Consider the following 19,876-nt stretch of genomic DNA (forward strand, 5'->3'; position numbering starts at 1 on the left):
TTTAAATATTTAGGCGTTGTAGTGCAGCTCCCTATTTCGATTTCTGGAACTCAAGTGGACACCAATTGTAGGGGCTTTTCGAGAGAGTGCAGAAATGGCAGAATCTGCCACTTACACTGATGGGACGAATAAACCTGTTTAAGTAAATTTTCTTGCTAAATTTCTGTACATTCTTTCGAATTTTCCTGTCTTCGTGTCACTTAGGATCTTCAGGACCATAGACTCCATTGTAGTGGGATTTATGTGGGTTTTCCCTGCCCCCAGAGTTTCTTTGGCTGTACTAAAATTGCTCCCGGCCTCGCTTTTTTTTTTTGCGTCTCAACTTTCCTTTTTACATTGGTCGATTTTTTCCCCAGATTCCTAATGCCAACACCTTACTGGAAGCTGTGTTAACTACTTTGCAAGAAACGCTACTAAATATAGTGTTCAGGAAAGGGATTCCGGATAGGAAGGTGGGCTCCGTCATGGAATTTCACCTATGTGCCCAGCGGATGAGGAATAAGTCCTTATGGCTATCCCCCAATAGTCCTCTGTAGTGTAATCACTGAAGGAGTTTTTAAAACTGGAAGATGGATGGGCCAAGTATGGTATAAAGTGTTTGCATCATATATATCAGAATAGCAAGATGTTCACCTTTGCAGCATTAAGGGAACAGTTTGGAATACCCAGGACTTGGCATTTCCGATATGCTCGGTTGCATCTTGCAGCTGTGGCACAGTTTGGGGGTGGGGAGGTCAAGGTTTAAAATAAGGCTCTGGAGAGGATCCCAAACAATCCCGATACAGCCATATGCATTTCCGGATACTATAGGGAGGTGGGACTTAGGAACCCTGGGTTGATCAATTAACCCAGAGCCAGGTCTCGCTGGGTGGCTGTTGTACCAGAGTTGTCTGAGGAGTTGTGGCAGGAAGCTCTGGATACCCATCTTATCTCTGTCATCTCATCCACGGATAAGATGATTCAGCTTAGATACCTCCACCAGATGTACTATACACCAGCTAGACTGTTTTGAATGCACACGAGAGACTCCGCAGTATGTCACAAATGTATGGGGGTGGAAGGAACTTATTCACAGGGTATGGAAATGCCCAAGGATACAGCCCCTGTGGTCTAGGGTGACAATTTATATCAAATAACTTTGACCTCCCTAACATATGCTCTCCCTTACGGTGTCTTTGACCAAGAGGAGGTAGACGTATATACCAGGTTGTTCCTCGCGATTTAATATTTTGGAGTACGAAACCGTATAGCTCGGTGATGGATTTATGGTGAACAGTTGACAGTTGGGGTGTGGGTAAAGGTAGTGAATGCGGACGTACTTTGATACCGGATGATGTACGAGGCCAGGGGCGCTCCCAAGAAGTTCAGGAAGATATGGTTTAGGTGGGTTGACTCAAAGAGTACACTGGAGGAAGATGGGGCTCAGAGCAGCGACAACAATTAAGAGCAAGATCCAGCTGGCAAGGTTTCACTGGAGGGGGGTGGGGTATAAGTACAATGCAGTGATAATAATGAAGATGAAGGGATCTAGGGTTCTTTACACTATATCCCTTTGCCCATGGTTCTACTTTTCAACGTTGGGACACCTGATGGAGGGGGGGGGGGTTTACCCTTATGGAATGGGGATGCACTGTTGGGGTTTTCATTTTTTATTTTTCTAGTAAATTAAAAACGAACAAAGAGCGTAAGTACTGGTCTACAGGATTATTGTTGGGATTCAGGACTATGTATTTGCAGATTGATAGTGCCAACACGAATGCCTGGATCACTGTGAAATTCCTTGGTACCTGTACATGCTTTATTGCCTACCCGATGTCTTGTATGTATTATTTTGATTATGCCAAACAAAAAAAAAAAAGGATCCTAATGTAGGGGGCGACTCATTAATTTCTAAAACTTTTTTATTGGCACAAAAATATATATGTAAAACTATACGACGTGTCCCTTTTTTATACAAAGTTTGGAGGCCCCTAGGATTCACAAAAGACAAATGTGTTATGTTTTTCTACTTTTTAATAATATTTTCAGGCAGGATTAAACTTATGATGAACACAATGTATTGCTGGCAAAGCTCTTTTTCAGAAACTCAAGGTCTTCACTGTGAAATTGCAGCTCTTCTAAAAGTCTGGAAATAAACTCTGTGTACACTGGATTTTTCTGTGAGTCTTTGTACTCAGGCATCGTAGGTAGTAACCTAAAAAGAGAGACCAAAAGAACTTTAGAAAAGATTTGATGTTTCAAGTCACAAAATCACTACATCACCTTCTAAAAAAAATAAAAAAAACAATAGCTTGCTTAATCGTTTGTTAACAAAGTTCTATACAAAATGGAACAACTGGTTACTTCTGTAGCTAGAATATACTTTGTAAAGAGAGAGCCTGCGATTTTGCTCAACTAAAGAGAAAAAAATAAAAGTTTAAGACTTCCTCATAACATGTCATTTAATGATGGTATTTCGCTATGATAAATGCAACAGGTCCCCTCAAAGACAAAGTAGTATGTGGGGAAAATGTTTTTTCCGCCTCAAGAGGGAAGCCATTTCGGATGTTTCCTTATTTCAGGCAAGTGAATTGCAGATGATCATACATTTCAACTTGGAGGCTTAAGTGCTATTGTCTTGTTTGTTTTTTTCTGTTGAAACTTGTGAATGTTTCATGGCTGGATGTACAACTTATTCGTGCTTTAAGCAAGTACCAACTGCATATACATGTAACTTACAAAAATTATTGGCAATACGTTGTAGCGACAAATCTTTTAATAAAAAAATATTGAAATAATAAAAAAAAATCCAAGCCTGTATTTCTATATATGTGTGTAGAGGAAAAATGAAAAGCCCAAGAATGGTTTTGTGTGTCAGTCAGATCGCTAACAAACGAAAGAATAAATTAGGGAGATACAAAAAGGACATTCTGTGGTTGGGATCCACATTTAAAAAGACAGATAAGGCAATGTGTTTGACCTGTGTGTGACTTACCCTGTGCATGCATGTATGAAGTACTGTAGGTAAAAGCTGATGGATGGAAGAATTGGTGTTATCAAGAGTATGGCTGCTTACAGCCATTCACTTATATGGCAGGCTGTATGTGATATTTGTGATTCTCTGAGAACAGGAAACCACCTGGAATTTTACTTATGTATTCAGCCTCCCCAGTTTGTGGGCATGGTGTCTAAGGCTCCATGTACACGGGACGTTTTTACAACTGCTCCTAAATTATTAAACTTGACATATAGTAACCCACGTTTTAAAACGTCAGTTTTGGCGCATTTAGAAGTGTTCTGTATATTTTTAAACGGGCAAAAACGAAAAACGCCTACAAACGAAAGGCTGCTAAACGTGGGTTACCGTATTTAGCGTCTGAAACTTGGAAATCTTCTGCGTCTGAACCCATTTTTTTGCTTTCAAAGAAACGCTGTTAAAATTACCTGCCTAAAAATGGCAATGAACGAGACTGTGTACATGGTCACATAGGAGAACACTGCACAAGTTCAGGAGCAGTTGAAAAAAAGCTTCCAATTGCCTCTGAACGTACATTTAGCAGCGTCCCGACTCCCGTGTACATGGGGCCTTAAAGTTCACAGCAAATGCATGGATATCCCTGCTCATCATCCCTTGCTTTTTCTGGCAGTAGGGACTTGGCACTTGACCAGGCTCATAATATAAACAAACAGCAAGTGTTGTAAAACTTTTCAGCAATGGACAGCAATTCTGCAACCAGACTTTAGAGCCTCTAGAGCAGTGGTTCTCAACCTGGGGTCGGGACCTCCTTGGGGGTCAAATGAGGATTTGCCAGGGGTCCCCAAAACCTGGGCTGTTCCTGAAGCTTGCAGCCGCCCACTCAGCCGTCCATTCAGTTCACAGCATAGCTGGGAGGCAGGGACTAGAGGTCAGCTGATTGGTGAGGAATGTGAAATGGGAGGGGCTGGAGGAGACCCTATCTGCTGATTTCAGCATAGGTGTCACTGCTACGAGAAATCATAAAGTCAGAGACACAGTGAGTAATACTACCTGTGATTAGAGTTGCCTTTAAAAGTCCCCACTACAGATCAGCAGATGACCTTGATCAAGAGCACCTAAGTTGGCAGATCCCAACTCCCCACCAGCACTGCCACTGCTCCCAACCCCCCGCCAGCACTGCCACTGATCCCAACTCCCCGCCAGCACTGCCACTGATCCCAACTCCCCGCCAGCACTGCCACTGATCCCAACTCCCCGCCAGCACTGCCACTGATCCCAACTCCCGCCAGCACTGCCACGGATTCCCAACTCCCGCCAGCACTGCCACAGATTCCCAACTCCCGCCAGCACTGCCACAGATTCCCAACTCCCGCCAGCACTGCCACAGATTCCCAACTCCCGCCAGCACTGCCACAGATTCCCAACTCCCGCCAGCACTGCCACTGATTCCATACTCCCCACCAGGGAGTAAGAGAAGGAATAAAAATAGAGAATACATGGAAGGGAGAGAAAAAGAGGAGGAGGAACAAAGAAAAAGGGAGAGAAAGAATAAGAGAAAGAACAAGAAAGACGTCTAGTAAGGGATGGGGATAACAAACAAGAAATTAGGATAGAGAGAGATAAAAAGGAAAACAAGGAGAAAAAAGAGAAAGAGTGGTACATCCAAAAATGTACTATAAGGGGTTTTATTACTGTAGGAGTGGAAGGGACTCGGGGAGTGCTAAATGTCCGTGGGTTAGGGGCGCAAATTACTTGTATTACCTTAGGTGCCAACAACCTACGATAAGAAAATAATTTTACCGTTAGGGGTCTCCACAACTTGGGAAATTTTATCAAGGGGTCACGGCACTAGACAGGTTGAGAACCACTGCTCTAGAGCCTTTAGTTTTGAGGATGAAATATAATCCACAGCATCTGCAACTACGTAGGTCTGTAAGGTCTTAGTTTAAAGATCATTTACTGCTCATTAGGAACATGCCCATACTTTTTTTTTTTTTAACAGGTAAACATGCATATATCTTTAGGTAAGCCACAATAAAGCAATCCTCCAACAAAATCTGATGAAGCAGTTGTAGCAAGCAATCTAAGATGCCAGCTCCTACTTGCACAGCACCACTTGCCTCCCTGGAGGACCATTTAATAGTTTGTTAAAGAATTAGTTAAAACATAAATCTCATCATCATCTCATAAATGCAAAATCTCATCAGTGGCACAGCAAATCTGACCTCCGTCTGTTTCAAGACAAGGATTTAACTACCTTGTATCTCCCAGCAAGAGCTACAATGATTATTCCATCAACCTTACCTACAGCTGCTGGGCACATGAAATATGGATAGGAAGAACTCAAGGGATACAGTCAATCAATAACCACAGAAAAGAATCACAATCCTGCACTTTATTCTGGAGTGAGATTACATTCATAGTCTCTCAGACAAAATTACCACAATGAGAACAAAGTCTTCATTTATCCGAGTTAGAAAAAGGAAACTAGTATCGAAAATATTTTGTATATACGAATGTACTTTCCATCATACTTAATATTTAGCCAAATGTAATCCAATGCAAATGAAGTTAGAGAGAATCTGTCACTTTGCCTGTTCTCATAATGATTAATTATATAAGATAATATAACCAAATGCATAGAGCCCAGATTATCTTCTTCTTTGGAAGATAACTTAAGCACAGTAGCTGGGCCAAAGAGCTCTGAAAAAAAAAGATATATTGACAAACATTTAAATTTTCCCTAATAAATTCATAGGAGCCAATATATTTTAAAAGTGCATTATCCCTTTAAAGTATATACTGTGATATGGGGGTGGTAGATGCGCTTTTGTACAGCAAATCCACATCACACTGGAGTTATAGTTAATTGCCTGTTAGTGTTAATCAGCCCCGATTGCAGTACCTTGCTGCAATGGCACCCCCTGGCCTCCAAATATGATTCTCCAGCCCCCCCCTCATGGGTTTGCTCGTTCTCTATGAAACTTCTGGACTTCCTCCAGCCTCCCTGGACCCGCTAGCCACCTCGGCTTTCCCAGTCTCACAAACCCTCTCTTGGTCTCCTAGGCCTACGTAGCCATCCCAACCTTCCGGCAAGAAGTTCCTTTCACCAGAGATGCAGTCTCTGAGAGAAAACAGCCAGGTCTCCTGACAGGGGTCTGTCTTCAAATGGCAGCAACTGCCTTGAGCTATGCTTAGATCTGACTTATAGCAATCCCGACCACTTGTGCACTCACACAGGCTGTAGGAAACTAGCAAAGCCCAGACTCTGGACTGAAGGCTCCATCCCACCCCATATACTTTGGAACCTTCAAGCTTCCAGCCCCAATCTGGAATGACCAAATTTAGAGAAAACCTAAGACAGTTTTCTCTGCTCACAAAACATATGTGGGCGCTTCTCAAGCATACTCTGAAAGCCCTGTGACTTTTTTAAACCCATTTATACAATGGCAGGGACCCTTACTGCCACAATACTTCCTAAGGGCTCCCTAAGGGTGATGGAGATGGTGGCATCTTCAAAAGCACCCAGGGGGCCCTAAAACTCTGTTCACGCCGATATGTAAATTCTAACATTTCCTAAAGATGTCTAGAGTTGACCCACCTACTCACTATTTGTCCAGTATGGTGATGAGGCGTTTCACTGGTTATTAGAGAGGCAGGGGAGAAGGAATTGTCTAGTTCAGGGGTCTCCAAACTACGGCCCTCCAGTTGTTCAGGAACTACAATTCCTATCATGCTTAGTTATGTCTGTAAATGCCAGAGTTTTACAATGCCTCTTGGGACGTGCAGTACCCAGGGGCGGCCCATCCATTAAGGGCGCCGCCCACTCTATCCACACCACCCCCTATATTGTTAATGGGTAGCATGAAGCCGCCGTGGCCATCCCTAGTCATGCGTTCGGCCCCTTTCAGGACGGCGGGCGCATAAATTAAAGCAGCGGGGGTGTTTTTTTTAATCACCTGATTGTTTTCCGCGCCACCCCCCAAACAAAAAAACACCAGCTGCCACGGGTAGTTCGGCAACAGCTGGAGGCCTGTAGTTTGTAAACCCCTTGTCTAGTTCATAGTGTCTCTAAAAAGTGATGTATATATACATATTCAAGAATTTAATTAGGATACATGTATTTTATTCCAATGCCAATTTTTCAACTTTTAGGAACAGAGAGATATACTGTTTTTAAAACAATTTCAAAAGTTCCAACAGTTTCAGCTATCTAAAAGAGGATCAGTTTTGAGTTATCACTTAAAACACCACACTGAAACAAATTATAAAAAGCTATGACAAGCGCTATTTTTATCCAAACTTGACCACAACTTACAACAGCATAAATTTAGAAAAAAAAAAAAACATAATTCATGGGGTCCCCATAGCTCTTGCTGTCATACATCCAAGAATTAAAAAAATAACCTGTATAACCACTAATGTCATAGCTGTGCAGGTCAGACTCAGGACATAAAAAGATCTTTTTCATGGGCACACAGGAGAACCAGACAACATTGAGAACTGTCTCTAAAGAAGACTAGCTGTAACTGACCTTACAAGATACCATGTCATTTGCCATTTGGTAAAACTAATTGACTGGTGCAGACATGGCTATCTGAAGCGGTGGGATCTCTCTGGATCAAACCTTCTCTTAAATACCTCCCCCCCCACATCATAGACAGGAACATAAATGTCTGTCCTGGGATAGAAGTGTCTACACTTGACACCCCTTTCCCAGTGCACTTAATCACACCCTCCCTCCTAAATCAATGCAAACTTCACATTGACAAATGCTCGGCCAAACTTGGCCAATACTAGGATGGGCGGAGCCTGATGGGTAAAGAAAAGACTAGTTCCTCATCAGGTCCGCTCCAGACCCATAACCGCTAATCAGTCCAATAGCGGCTTTCAAATCCACCCACTGCGGTACTCTGTCACTCAAACTAGTCTTAGTTCCCCAGCAGGGTCTGCTTACCCAGTAACAAATCAATTCCTAAATATGGGCATTTCAAGCCCTTCTGCTTACATTTAGCTTTCGCTGGAGAATCTCCTGGCCCAGTGCTAAATGAGACAGGGGATATAGCACTGTGATGGACATGACAGTGATGGACATGACGGACATGTGATGGACATGACATGACTGTGATGGACATGACAGTGATGGCCCACTTTACTGGCATACCTCTGTATGCTAGATCAGAGTGGGTCTTAATTACTGTTAGTGCTTTGTTTAGGTAAATGTTTAAGAATCAATTGCTGGCATACAGATAAGTTCTTAAAGTGTCAGAAGTAAGAACTACAGTAGCTGACTCTGCCACACGTGTTGGTAATGTTACCAACACGAATGCAAAAGCTTTTCTGATTAGGGGCAGGTCATTTTTAGGGGAAATACCGCCAGAAAACTTGTTTGGACCAGGGGTGTCAAACTGAATTATATTGTGGGCAGCATCAGCATTATGATTTCCCTCAAAAGGGCCGGTTGTATCTGTAAAATTAGATGTCCAGCACATCCCCATCCTTTACATTAGCTGTCAAGAGCCACCCCACCATTAGAAGTTGAGTCCTCCACTTTCCCTTACAACACAGTGCACCCCCCTTATGCTGCTGCTGGGAAGAAACTGGATGCATTGCTTATAGTAGAAAGTAAGGGTCTGGAGGAGGACCAGAGGAGGGCTGGAGCTCTCCTGCAGCTGCAGGAGAGGTGCGAGGGCCACGTGAAATGGCCTGGAGGGCCAAATTCGGCCCACGGGCCTTGTCTTTGACACCTGTGGTTTGGACCATTTTAAAGTCCCCTAAATGTGTGATGGCCAGGGCCCTTTTTATCATTACCTAACCTGTGTCTACACCCTCCTGGGATAACGCCAAGAAATCTTCTGGGCAGCTTTCCTCAGCCAGTAAAAAAAAACAAAAGCAAAAAAAAAGACCTATAGTTGGATCTATTCAATGTAAGTGGCACTACAAAATCCCCCGAAACCCATTTTCCCCTTTGCAGGAGAATAATGTTTGCACTTAGGGCCCTAACCACTATATATTGTAATTTGCAAACATATGTAGAATCTCCAATATTATCTTGTCATAACCTAGCATGCTATATATCTTCTCCATGTCAAGTGAATTTTGAATTGTATCCCTAGCTTCCTCTTCTTGATTTTACTCCTGTTTCCAATGCTATAACATGTATAAGATGTGCACACACACAAAATCACGTTGCCCCCAATGATACCCAAGAAAAGTGTGAAATCGGACACTTGCAGCTTATTTTCTGGGCGATATTAGAAGGCCCTCCCAGCTTTCCAAAATAAAATGATTTATATTACATTAAATGTAGATTAGAAACTGTAGCAATTGTTTAGACCAGAGTTCCTCTTTAAGAAACGTGAGCCGATTAAGATGTAAAGTTTCAGCAGTTTGCATTAACCATTTAGAAAGTAAATTCCATGCTTTTATTATGGACTTCAAACACTGTTTCCTATTACATAACTACCACTATTACACTTATCAGAACAGAATCTGACCATAGTATCACTCATTTACATGTGTGCACTAACAAGGAAAAGTCAAAGAGAAATAACGCTTTGCAAGGCAAGGGAGCTATAGGTCATTTCATTTAATGTTACCGTTGGATGGGAATTGTGCTCACAGAGCATTTCAGCTATAAGAAAGGGATCAGGAAGGCTACAGAGGAAGTGCTGAGAGGGTAAGATCACAGTGTGGTTATGTCTGTACACTGGGAGACAAGGATATCAGTACTAAAGTGTGGAGCACACATAAGCAGTGTCACATCACAACACACCATTACTGATCATACAAGAGATTGCAAACCCTTCTGGCACCACCGGGCAAGACTCTCCAGCCTTGATCTGTGCAACAACCACAAAAAAATTCAATTGCCAATCTCTGGAAAACGGAAGGAAAAACAGCTAAAAGAATTCTGTTACATAGATTTCTCAATAAACGGACAATCATTTAGCAAAAAAGAATTTCACTGCTTACTGGAAAGCCTAATATTATAGAATGAAATACAGCGGTCACTAAAAGAAAACAAGGTTTAACAGTAACGTTTCCCAACTGACGCTAATCACTCCCTATGTAGTTTGTCAGATTTCCCTATATTTTCCCTACAACAGCCTCCAATTCACTGACACTATGAGGGCGATTTACTAAAACGATATCAGCTTACAGTTTTGTTTTGCCAAAGCTTAACCACTTAAGGACCGCCTCCTGCACATATACGTCGGCAGAATGGCACGGCTGGGCACATGTACGTACAGGTACGTCCTGTACTAGTACCCAGCCGTGGGTCGCGGGCGCGCACCCGTGGCGCGCTCCTGTGACCCGGCCCGAAGCTCCGGGACCGCGGGTCCCGCGGACCCGATCGCCGCTGGAGTGCAGCGATCGGTCCCCGGAGCTGAAGAACGGGGAGAGCCATGTGTAAACACGGCTCCCCCGTGCTTCACTGTGGCGGCTGCATCGATCGGGTCATCCCTTTTATAGGGAGACACGATCGATGACGTCACACCTAAAAGCCACACCACCCCCCTACAGTTGTAAACACACACTAGGTGAAACGAATCTCCTTCAGTGCCCCCTTGTGGTTAACTCCCAAACTGCAACTTTCACAATAAACAATGCAATTTAAATGCATTTTTTGCAGTGAAAATGACAATGGTCCCAAAAATGTGTCAAAATTGTCCGAAGTGTCCGCCATAATGTCGCAGTCACGAAAAAAATCGCTGATCGCCGCCATAAGTAGTAAAAAAAAAAAAAAAAAAAAAAAAAATATAAAAATGCAATAAAACTATCCCCTATTTTGTAAACGCTATAAATTTTGCTTATTGCGATTTTTTTTTACCAAAAATAGGTAGAAGAATACCTATCGGCCTAAACTGAGGACAAAAAAAAGTTTTTTTTATATATTTTTGGGGGATATTTATTATAGCAAAAAGTAAAAAATATTGCATTTTTTTCAAAATTGTCGCTCTATTTTTGTTTATAGCGCAAAAAATAAAAACCGCAGAGGTGATCAAATACCACCAAAAGAAAGCTCTATTTGTGGGAAAAAAAGGACGCCAATTTTGTTTGGGAGCCACGTCGCACGACCGCGCAATTGTCTGTTAAAGCGACGCAGTTCCGAATCGCAAAACCTGGCCTGGTCCTTTAGCTGCATTTTGGTCCGGGGCTTAAGTGGTTAAAGGTGGAAAAAGTTCTGAAATGATTTTACATCACAGAAACCCGACATTATATCCACTGTAAGCCTTCCCTCCAGTGAGGGAGGGTGAGGGTTTCCCGTAGTCTAACTGGCTGCGCCAGCACCCATTGGGGTCAGGACACCGCTGGGTTCCTGGCAGGTTAGTGCCCTAATATTGAAAGTCAGAAGCTAAAGTATTTGTAGCTGTTGACTTTTAATCTTTTTGTTCTTTTTTCGACGCAGTGCCGAATTGTAAAAACCCCTTGGGTCATTTAGCAGTATATTGGTCCGGTCCTTAAGTGGTTAACTGAACAAGTTGAAGTAAGAAGCCGATTGGCTACCATAAACGGCTGCACCAAATTTTGCACGCTCCAGTTTTAGTAAATCAACCCCTATGCTCTGTGCACCCCATTATTTTAAATTGAGGGGGCTCACTAAACCAAACCCCTTATATGCCAAGCCTGTTTGCCATAGTATAAAAGGCCATGCAGTGCTTTAGGTTCACAAAATAAATCTGAGAAAATCTGCACATAAATTTACCAGGACCATGAATCTCAAACCCATCGCAGGATTCGGCTTGAACCAAAGGCAGGGGCAAACTCAAATCTCATCCCTACTAGAGAAAAGAAACCCCTAGTTACTGGATTAGATCACTACAGGCTAAATCAAAAGATGATTTGTGATTGGTTTCAAGTGATGGTGCGCCAACACCAACATGTCCACAACTCAATTTGGGTCGTAAATACAGCATCCAATATGGGACTATTCACTTTAATTTTTCAGTGCCAGAATGCAAGCAAACTCTCTGAACGAAATGTGTTTTTCAGGTTAAATCACAGTATTTGGTCCCAACCAGCACAGCTCACACATCAGAGAGAAGCTGCAGCATATGGCAGATGCAGAATTGCCTCAGTATAGGAAGTTAAACTGCTTTGACATGAAAAACATGGCAGTTAGTAGCACATCTGCTCAGGATGACTAGATTCATATTTTCACAGTTAACACCTTCAGGTTACAAAAAGATTTTCAGTGTTCAAATCCCCTAAGCCTTATATTGTTTAAATGTAAAGTTCACCATCTGTGATTTACAATGATTTGTCCATGAAACTGTTGTATTCTCAATTGCAGGTGATCAAACAGTACCAGTGAACCGTAGAGTTGTACCAATTTTTGTATGAAGAGAATTTACTGGTTACAAATATTTTAACCACTTACCGACCAGCCGCCGTACTTATATATCGGCAGGTCGGCTCTTCTGCACGAACCGACGTACCCGTATGTCGCTGTCCGCTGGCGATCGCTGTACACAGAGGCAGAACGGGGATCTGCCATTGTAAACAAGGTGGATCCCAGTTCTGACAGGGGACATCTCAGAGATCTGCTATTCCCAGTGATCAGGAACAGCGATCTCTATCATGTCCCAGGCAGCCCATACCCCTACAGTTAGAACACACTGAGGGAACACATTTAACCCCTTGATTGCCCCTAGTGTTAACCCCATTCCCTGTTAGTGTCATTTATACATTGATCAGTGCCTTTTTGTAGCACAGACCAATGTAACTTGTCCCCAAAAAGTGTCATTTAGGGTCAGATTTGTCCGCCGTAATGTTGCAGTCCTGCTTAGAAAAAAAAAATCGTAAAATCACTGCCATTACTAATAAAAACAATAAAATAAAACGTCCCTAAATCTATACCATAGTTTGTAGACACAACTTTTGCACAAAACAATATACGCCTATTGTGATTTTTTTTTACCAAAAATATCTAGAATACATATTGGCCTAAACTGATATTTTTTTATGGATATGCATTATAGCATAAAGTAATAAAAATTGTTTTTGTTTTCAAAATTGTCACTTTTTTGGTTATAGCGCAAAAATTCTAAACCGTAGAGGTGATCAAATACCACCCAAAGAAAGTTCTATTTGTCGCACGGCCACGCAATTAAAGCGGCGCAGTGCCGCATTGCAAAAAATGGCCTGCCCATTAAGGGGGCAAATCCTTCTGGTCCTTAAAAACTTTGGGGCAGATCCACGTAGCGCATATATCCGCCGGGCGTAGCGTATCTAAGATACACTACGCCGCCGTAACTTATTTATTTTTTCGAATCCTCAAATAATTTGCGCCATAAGTTACGGCGGCGTAGTGTATCTTTGGCGGCGTAAGGGCGCGCCATTCAAATGGATGTGATGGGGGCGTGTTTTATGTAAATACGTTGTGACCCAACGTAAAACAACGTTTTTTTGAACGGCGCATGTGCCGTCCGTGGGGGTATCCCAGTGCGCATGCTCAAAATGAAACCGGAACAAGCCAATGCTTACGACGGTGACGTCATTCTATGCAAATCCCTATTCGCGAACGACTTACGCAAATGACGTAAAAAATTCGACGTGGGAACGACGGCCACATTTAGTATGCCTCATAATAGCAGCTTTAACTATACGCCGGAAAAAGCCGAACGCAAACGACGTAAAAAAATGCGCCGGCCATAACGTACGTTCGTGGATCGCCATAACTAGCTAATTTGCACACTCAACGTGGAATTCGACGGAAACGCCACCTAGCGGCCGGCGGTAAGAATGCATCTACGATCCGACGGCGTACGCCTGTCGGATCGATCCGAGATGCAGTCGTATCTTGTTTTGTAGATACAAAACAAAGATACGACGCAGGAAATGTAAAATTACGCGGCGTATCAAAAGATACGCCGGCGTAATTCTTTTGTGGATCTGCCCCTTTGCCTACAGTATTTTCCTCCCTTAGGTCTATACCTAAATATTTCCATATTGTGTGAAAAATGACCAGTGAGCATGACCACCCCAGAAGTCTCACAGGCTAACAGTTCCACTTTCTGAAATCAAGAGATACAATCACATATTTTGTGCTACTGATGCATGAATTTGAACGGCAGACTTCTCTAAAGAAAAAACACAAAAACTTGGAGTAATTATAATGCAATAATCAATCAGAGTAATCTATTTTGTCCATTCAGCCCTGTGAAGAAAGTGAAAGGTGTAAAATAATTCCTTGTGTTATGTTTCTAGTGTAGATATTCTGGTCTGCCCATTCTATCCTGTGATCTCAGCAATGCTGAACTGATAACGCAGCTCTTATTTTGCAATCTTCCTGGCATCTGGGTCATGTGGTGTGCGATAGCAGCAATCTCTCTCCTTCCCTGCCCTTCATATCTCCATGTTTAAAGTATCACAAAACTTCAGATTCTGTGCAGGAAGGGTACAATGGTAAAGCAAGCTGGCTGAGGCTACTCAGACATGGCAACCTATGAATACAGTTTGCAGCTCAGGAACGCAGCCTAATTTGTGGAGTAAACCATAATTCTGGTGCCTAGATTAAGTCGAAACATGTTAGCTACAGATGTTGCTTGTTCTGATAATCATGCAAAAACCTTTGTACAAGCAACAAATTCACTTAGCCTAGGTTCACATTGGAGCCATTTGGCATGTCAAATCGATGGCAATTGCCGGTAATGTCACTGTCTGAATCGGTGCGACACTGTACCGATTCTCAAAAGTAGTTTCTGTACTACTTTTGGCGACATCGGGGTGCAATTTCCATAGACGTCTGTGTAGCAACCCGCACAGAGGTCTCTGAAATCACCCCCGAAGTTGGGACTAACATGCAGGAATGAAATTCAGCCTAACTCACACAATTTAATTCCTGCCGTCAGAGTGAACCTGGGCTAAAACTGATCCCATCAGCTCCAAATACTTACCTTCCCTTTACTCCTCCACTGCTTGCCACCAGGAACATCTGTGTAAAGTCAAAACTCTAAACTCACATCTGATGGCGCTGGGTGCCCGAGTTGCTAATCTATAATCAACATTAGTGTCAAGTAGTAGGTAAAATGAGTCAATCGCAAGCTTCTCATAGGCAAAGCACAAATTTACTTTACGCTTGTAACCCAAAAAAAAAAAAGAATCTATTCGGTTCCCTTAAAGCATGAATAACAGCACAGTGCTTGTGCTGTATAATTGGTCCCTTTGTATACTCTAAAACAGTGTTTTTCAACTCCAGTTCTCAAGGCACCCCAACATGTCATGTTTTCAGGATCTCCCTCAGAAGAAACGGCTGTGGTAATTAATTACTTCCAGGATTTATACACGCAAAGGCACACCTCCAGCTCTGCAGTTCCCATTGGCCCTCTTAGGACTCATTCCCCCCTTCCTTCCAACTTCTCACGAGAGAGAGAGAAAGAGAAAGAGAAAGAGAAAGAGAAAGAGAGAGAGAGAGAGAGAGAGAGAGAGAGAGAGAGAGAGAGAGAGAGAGAGAGGCATGATGTCATAGGCCTAAGCTAATGACCAGACAAGAAACTGGAAGTGGGCTGTATAAGATATTTACTGGCACAAAAAAATGTTTTACTATCCAAAGTTAAAACAAGGGCAGAAGATTTAATAGATGGAAAGATGAAAAAAAAAAAACTACTGAAGGTCCACTTTAACCTCTGGAGAGCAGCCTTTCCATTATATCACATCAATATTTAATAAAAGGATTTAAACATCTCATCTTAGAGGTATCGACATGTGTTCGCTAACAAGTTAAGCACAGGATATATTTGTTCTGTTGATTAATGTAATATTCCAAATTTTAAGGAAGTTAAAAAAGGAGCTCCAGGCTCCCCAACAAAAAGATTAAAAGTCAACAGCTACAAATACTTTAGCTTCTGACTTTCAATATTAGGGCACTAACCTGCCAGGAACCCAGCGGTGTCCTGACCCCAATGGGTGCTGGCGCAGCCAGTTAGACTACGGGAAACGCTCACCCTCCCTCACTGGAGGGAAGGCTTACAGTGGCTATAAAAAGTCTACACACCCCTGTTAAAATGTCAGGTTTCTGTGATGTAAAATAATTTCAGAACTTATTCCACCTTTAATGTGACCTATAAACTGTACAACTCGGTGAACAACAAACAAAGTAAAAATAAAAAAAATAATATGGTTGCATAAGTGCGCATCACTTTAAATACTTTGAAGCACCTTTTGATTTTAATTATACCATGGCACATCATGACTTATATTTGCCCACTCTTCTTTGCAAAAACACTCCAAATCTGTCAGACTGCGAAGGCATCTCCTGTACACAGCCCTATTCAGATCACCCCACAGTGGAACTGAGCAAAAAGGGAACAGTTTTGAAAGGGGTTATCTTTGCCTTGGCAGTGCCTTGATGAGGCCTAAATATCCCAAATTCAGGGAAGACTTTTGGAAGTCCAGGACAGGATGAATAGTCCTGTTGGGTTTTGGTACCATAAACAAAAAAAGCTAGCAAAATTGGACTTGAAAAGGGCCAAAAGAAAAATCACAAGTATAGCTTCCCATGAGCCGGCCATAGTGGGATCGAATCTCGGCTGGGGACTGGGTGAAATTCAATCAATAAATGGGCAGGCTGGTTGTACTGAAGTCATTCAATCGATCGACTTCAGTACAATTAGCCTGTTAATTTTCCATGAAATCCACGGTCCATGCTAGATAGGATGAAAGGACCACCCTGTGTTCATCACAAAGACAGCGAGAGGTGAAGGATGGGGAATTGAAACGTTTACGAATAAGCCACTTGTCAAGCAAAAAAAGAAAGCGATTTTATCCTCAGCTGAATAATGAGAATTTCTGTCCACCAAGCAGCTTCCCTAAAATGACACTGACTTGACTACTGCTCATTGCATGCTTGTCTTATCATGAATGGCATTACAGATTACTTGCACCTGCTTGCGGATGGCTTCCATTTGTATTTTCCAGTAAAAGACAACAGCTGCCAGGCACAAAGATAATCTGTGTATTTAAAATAAAAAAATACCAACCTCTATCTACACACCAGCTTACAAATGCCTGATCATGAGACAGCAAACTGTTACGGTCTATATTTTGGCTAAAGTTGATCATGCAAATTTGATCGGTTTTAAAGCGATATTAACATTTTGTGTCTTTTTTCTTTTTATTAAATTTTTTTTTCATAATTACCTCCTCTGTGCAATGGTTTTGCACAGAGCAGCCCCGATCCTCTTCTTCCCACACCGTCATGCCTGGCTCCTACATCTTGACCAATGCATCAAGCCGTTTGCTATGGGGGCACTGGTGCATGCCAACTCCCGCTCTATGCATCCATAAGACACAAAGAGCTGTGGCTCTGCCCCGCCCCCTCTCTCTCCTTACGAGTTCACTGGCTCTGATTGACTGCAGTGGGAGCCAAGTGCCAATGAGGGGGGAGAGAGATCTGAGGCTCCTGTGCACATTTTGCTGGGTCGAGAGGGGGCTCGGGTGAGTATTTGAGCGGGAGGCTGTGTGGGGTGCAGCACACAGGTTTTTTACCTTCATGCATAGTAAGCATGAAGGCAAAAAAAGAAAAACTCCAGCCTTTACAACCAATTTAAGCCCAGTGCACCGACACCCTTCACAAGTGTCAACACAGTGCTCTTAGGGTTCTTAATTGACGTGCGAGTGACTGTGGCACCCCCAAGTTGTGCAGTTGTGTGTAAGGGGCTTGTTTACACTAGCGGCAGCCCTTGCCACCCCTCTAAAAAGCAATCTGCAGTTGATCACTCTTTAGAAGGTGGCTGACAGGCAGCTGGAAGGCAAAATGTCACCTCCTCGGTGCTTGTTTTAGCAACAGTACTGCCCACCAGTCACGACATGGGGTGCAGTTTTAGTGTAGCATTGTTGCTGCAGCATGTAAACAACCCCCTGCTACCGCTGCGTTCGTTTGAGGCAGGTGGTTCAACGGCCTCCGACCGACCCATGGCTGCAAGCGTGAATGAGCCCCAAGGTAGATTCACAAATCTGTGTGTGAAAACATTCCTGCCTGCAGAAAATATGAGGTATCTTTAGGCCTCGTTTACTTAAAGTTTCTACTCACTTGTGAGACTAAGCCCTATAAGTACAGCGTATGGACCAGGTACCAGTTTGATTTAATGTCCTCACAGCCAGAAGTAAAAGTATAATTTTTTTTTATACCGTCCTGCAGCAGTTTATTTACAGGAGAATCAGATGGAAGGCTAAATCTGCATAATTTTAGTTAAAATAAACCTGGCACAAAATTACAAAACAGATGCTCACGCCTAGTGCATTGTCCTCAATTGTAATCTTTGATAAGTAAAAAAAAAAGGTAAGTATTAGGCCCCATACACACTATCAGTTTTCCCTGAATGTTTTTCACTTCAGGTTTACCAAAACCATGTAGTGCAAGGGCCTGGCTGATTGCATACACATTGACACTCTTGAGGTTTGACTTCATATTAGATGGTTTTGGTAAACCTGAAGAGAAAAACCTGCAGGAAAACCGATAGTGTATATGGGGCTTTATACTCACAAATTGACACATGCATCACAGCTTTTCATATAGAAAGCAGTTTAAGGTTCATGATACAACATGTCACATAACAGAACAAATTCCAACAGTATAGAAGGCTGACATGTTTCAAGGACTTGCCTCTTCATCAAAAGGATCCAGCCAGCTGTACTGCTAGAATTTGATCTATTATGTGATATATTGCATCGCGGACCTTAAGCTGCCGTTTCTATATGAAAAGCTGTGATGTACGTGTCAATTTGTGAGTGTAATACTTACCCTTTTTACTTATTAAAATTACTATTGAGGATATTGCACTAGGCCTGTATGCCCTATGTTTTGTTTTGTAATTTTAGTACCTATAGACTCCCCCAGTCACTTGAGGGCATTAAGGCGCAACATATCCAGGAAAGCCAGGGTGAGAATTTATACCGCAAGTATTTCTGGGCTCACTTTTCAGGAGACTCTGTTCAATATGTACTCTGAAATCTGTCACAAACCTGGGCATTCCAAAATGAACATTTGTTACCAACCAGTTGATCCACAGATGCAGCCAACCAAAGTTACATGCAAATCTTACCATTTGCTGTAAAATATTAGCTTGCCCCCATTCATCCCATTTTCTTAGCCTCCCAACTGTTTCATTAATGTGACGAGTCGTGTTACTGGCTAGTAGTGAGGATCAAGACTTGAGAGTGGCCAGGGGAAAACTCAAAAACCAGACTGAAAAATAACTTGAGATGCCTATATCTCTGGATCTACTGACCACATGCAAGTGTGATTTTCACTGAAGGTAGCCTCTTACACATTCTCAATTTTAAGATCAATCTGAATTCCCCAGGTTAAAATTATTGTAAAGACTTATTTTTCCCCATAAAAATAATAAACATGTTATGCTTACCTGCTCTGTTGCAGTGGATTTGCCTAGAGCAGCCAAGATCCTCCTATTCTCGAGTCCCTCTTCTGTGATCCTGGCCCCTTCCTCCTGTTCAGTGCCCCCACAGCAAACAGCTTGCTATGGGAAAACCTGAGCCGAGTCACAGCTCCCTGTGTCCATTCAGACCCGGAACACGGCCCCACCCCTTCTCCCCTGATTGGTTAGCAGACTGATTGACAGCAGCGGGAGCCAATGGCGGCTGTGGCTCAGCCCATCAGGAAGGAGAATCTCGGCGGCTGAGACACTCGTGGACATCACTGCAGAGAGAGCGACCTCAGGTAAATGTTAGGGGGGCTGCTGCACACAGAAGGCTTTTTATCTTAATGCATTAAAATAAAATAAATACCTTCTGCCTTTACAACCCATTTAACTTTAAAACTTGCCCACCCCAAATCTAATGTACAAATAAAAGAATCACTGAAGGCTTTCTTATTTTCATTCCACTAGCTATACTATAGTGGGGGTCCCTAACTCACCGCACTGTGGTCACCATGCAGCCGGGCCGCGAGAGTGG

At 42.7% G+C, this 19,876-nt stretch overlaps 1 protein-coding gene across 1 annotated transcript in view; it reads right to left on the bottom strand.

Moving 5' to 3' along the window:
• Positions 1–1,995: 1,995 nt before the first annotated feature.
• RPAP2 (RNA polymerase II associated protein 2) overlaps positions 1,996–19,876 on the bottom strand; it is a 105,397-nt gene continuing 87,516 nt past the window's right edge. The window contains exon 12 of the mRNA XM_040360030.1: positions 1,996–2,194. Coding sequence (XP_040215964.1) covers positions 2,041–2,194 — 154 coding nt within the window. The 3' untranslated portion in view covers positions 1,996–2,040. The remainder of the gene's footprint in view (positions 2,195–19,876) is intronic.

This window comes from Rana temporaria, chromosome 7, assembly GCF_905171775.1.
Source record: "Rana temporaria chromosome 7, aRanTem1.1, whole genome shotgun sequence".
In the NCBI taxonomy this organism is placed as follows: Eukaryota; Metazoa; Chordata; class Amphibia; order Anura; family Ranidae; genus Rana; species Rana temporaria.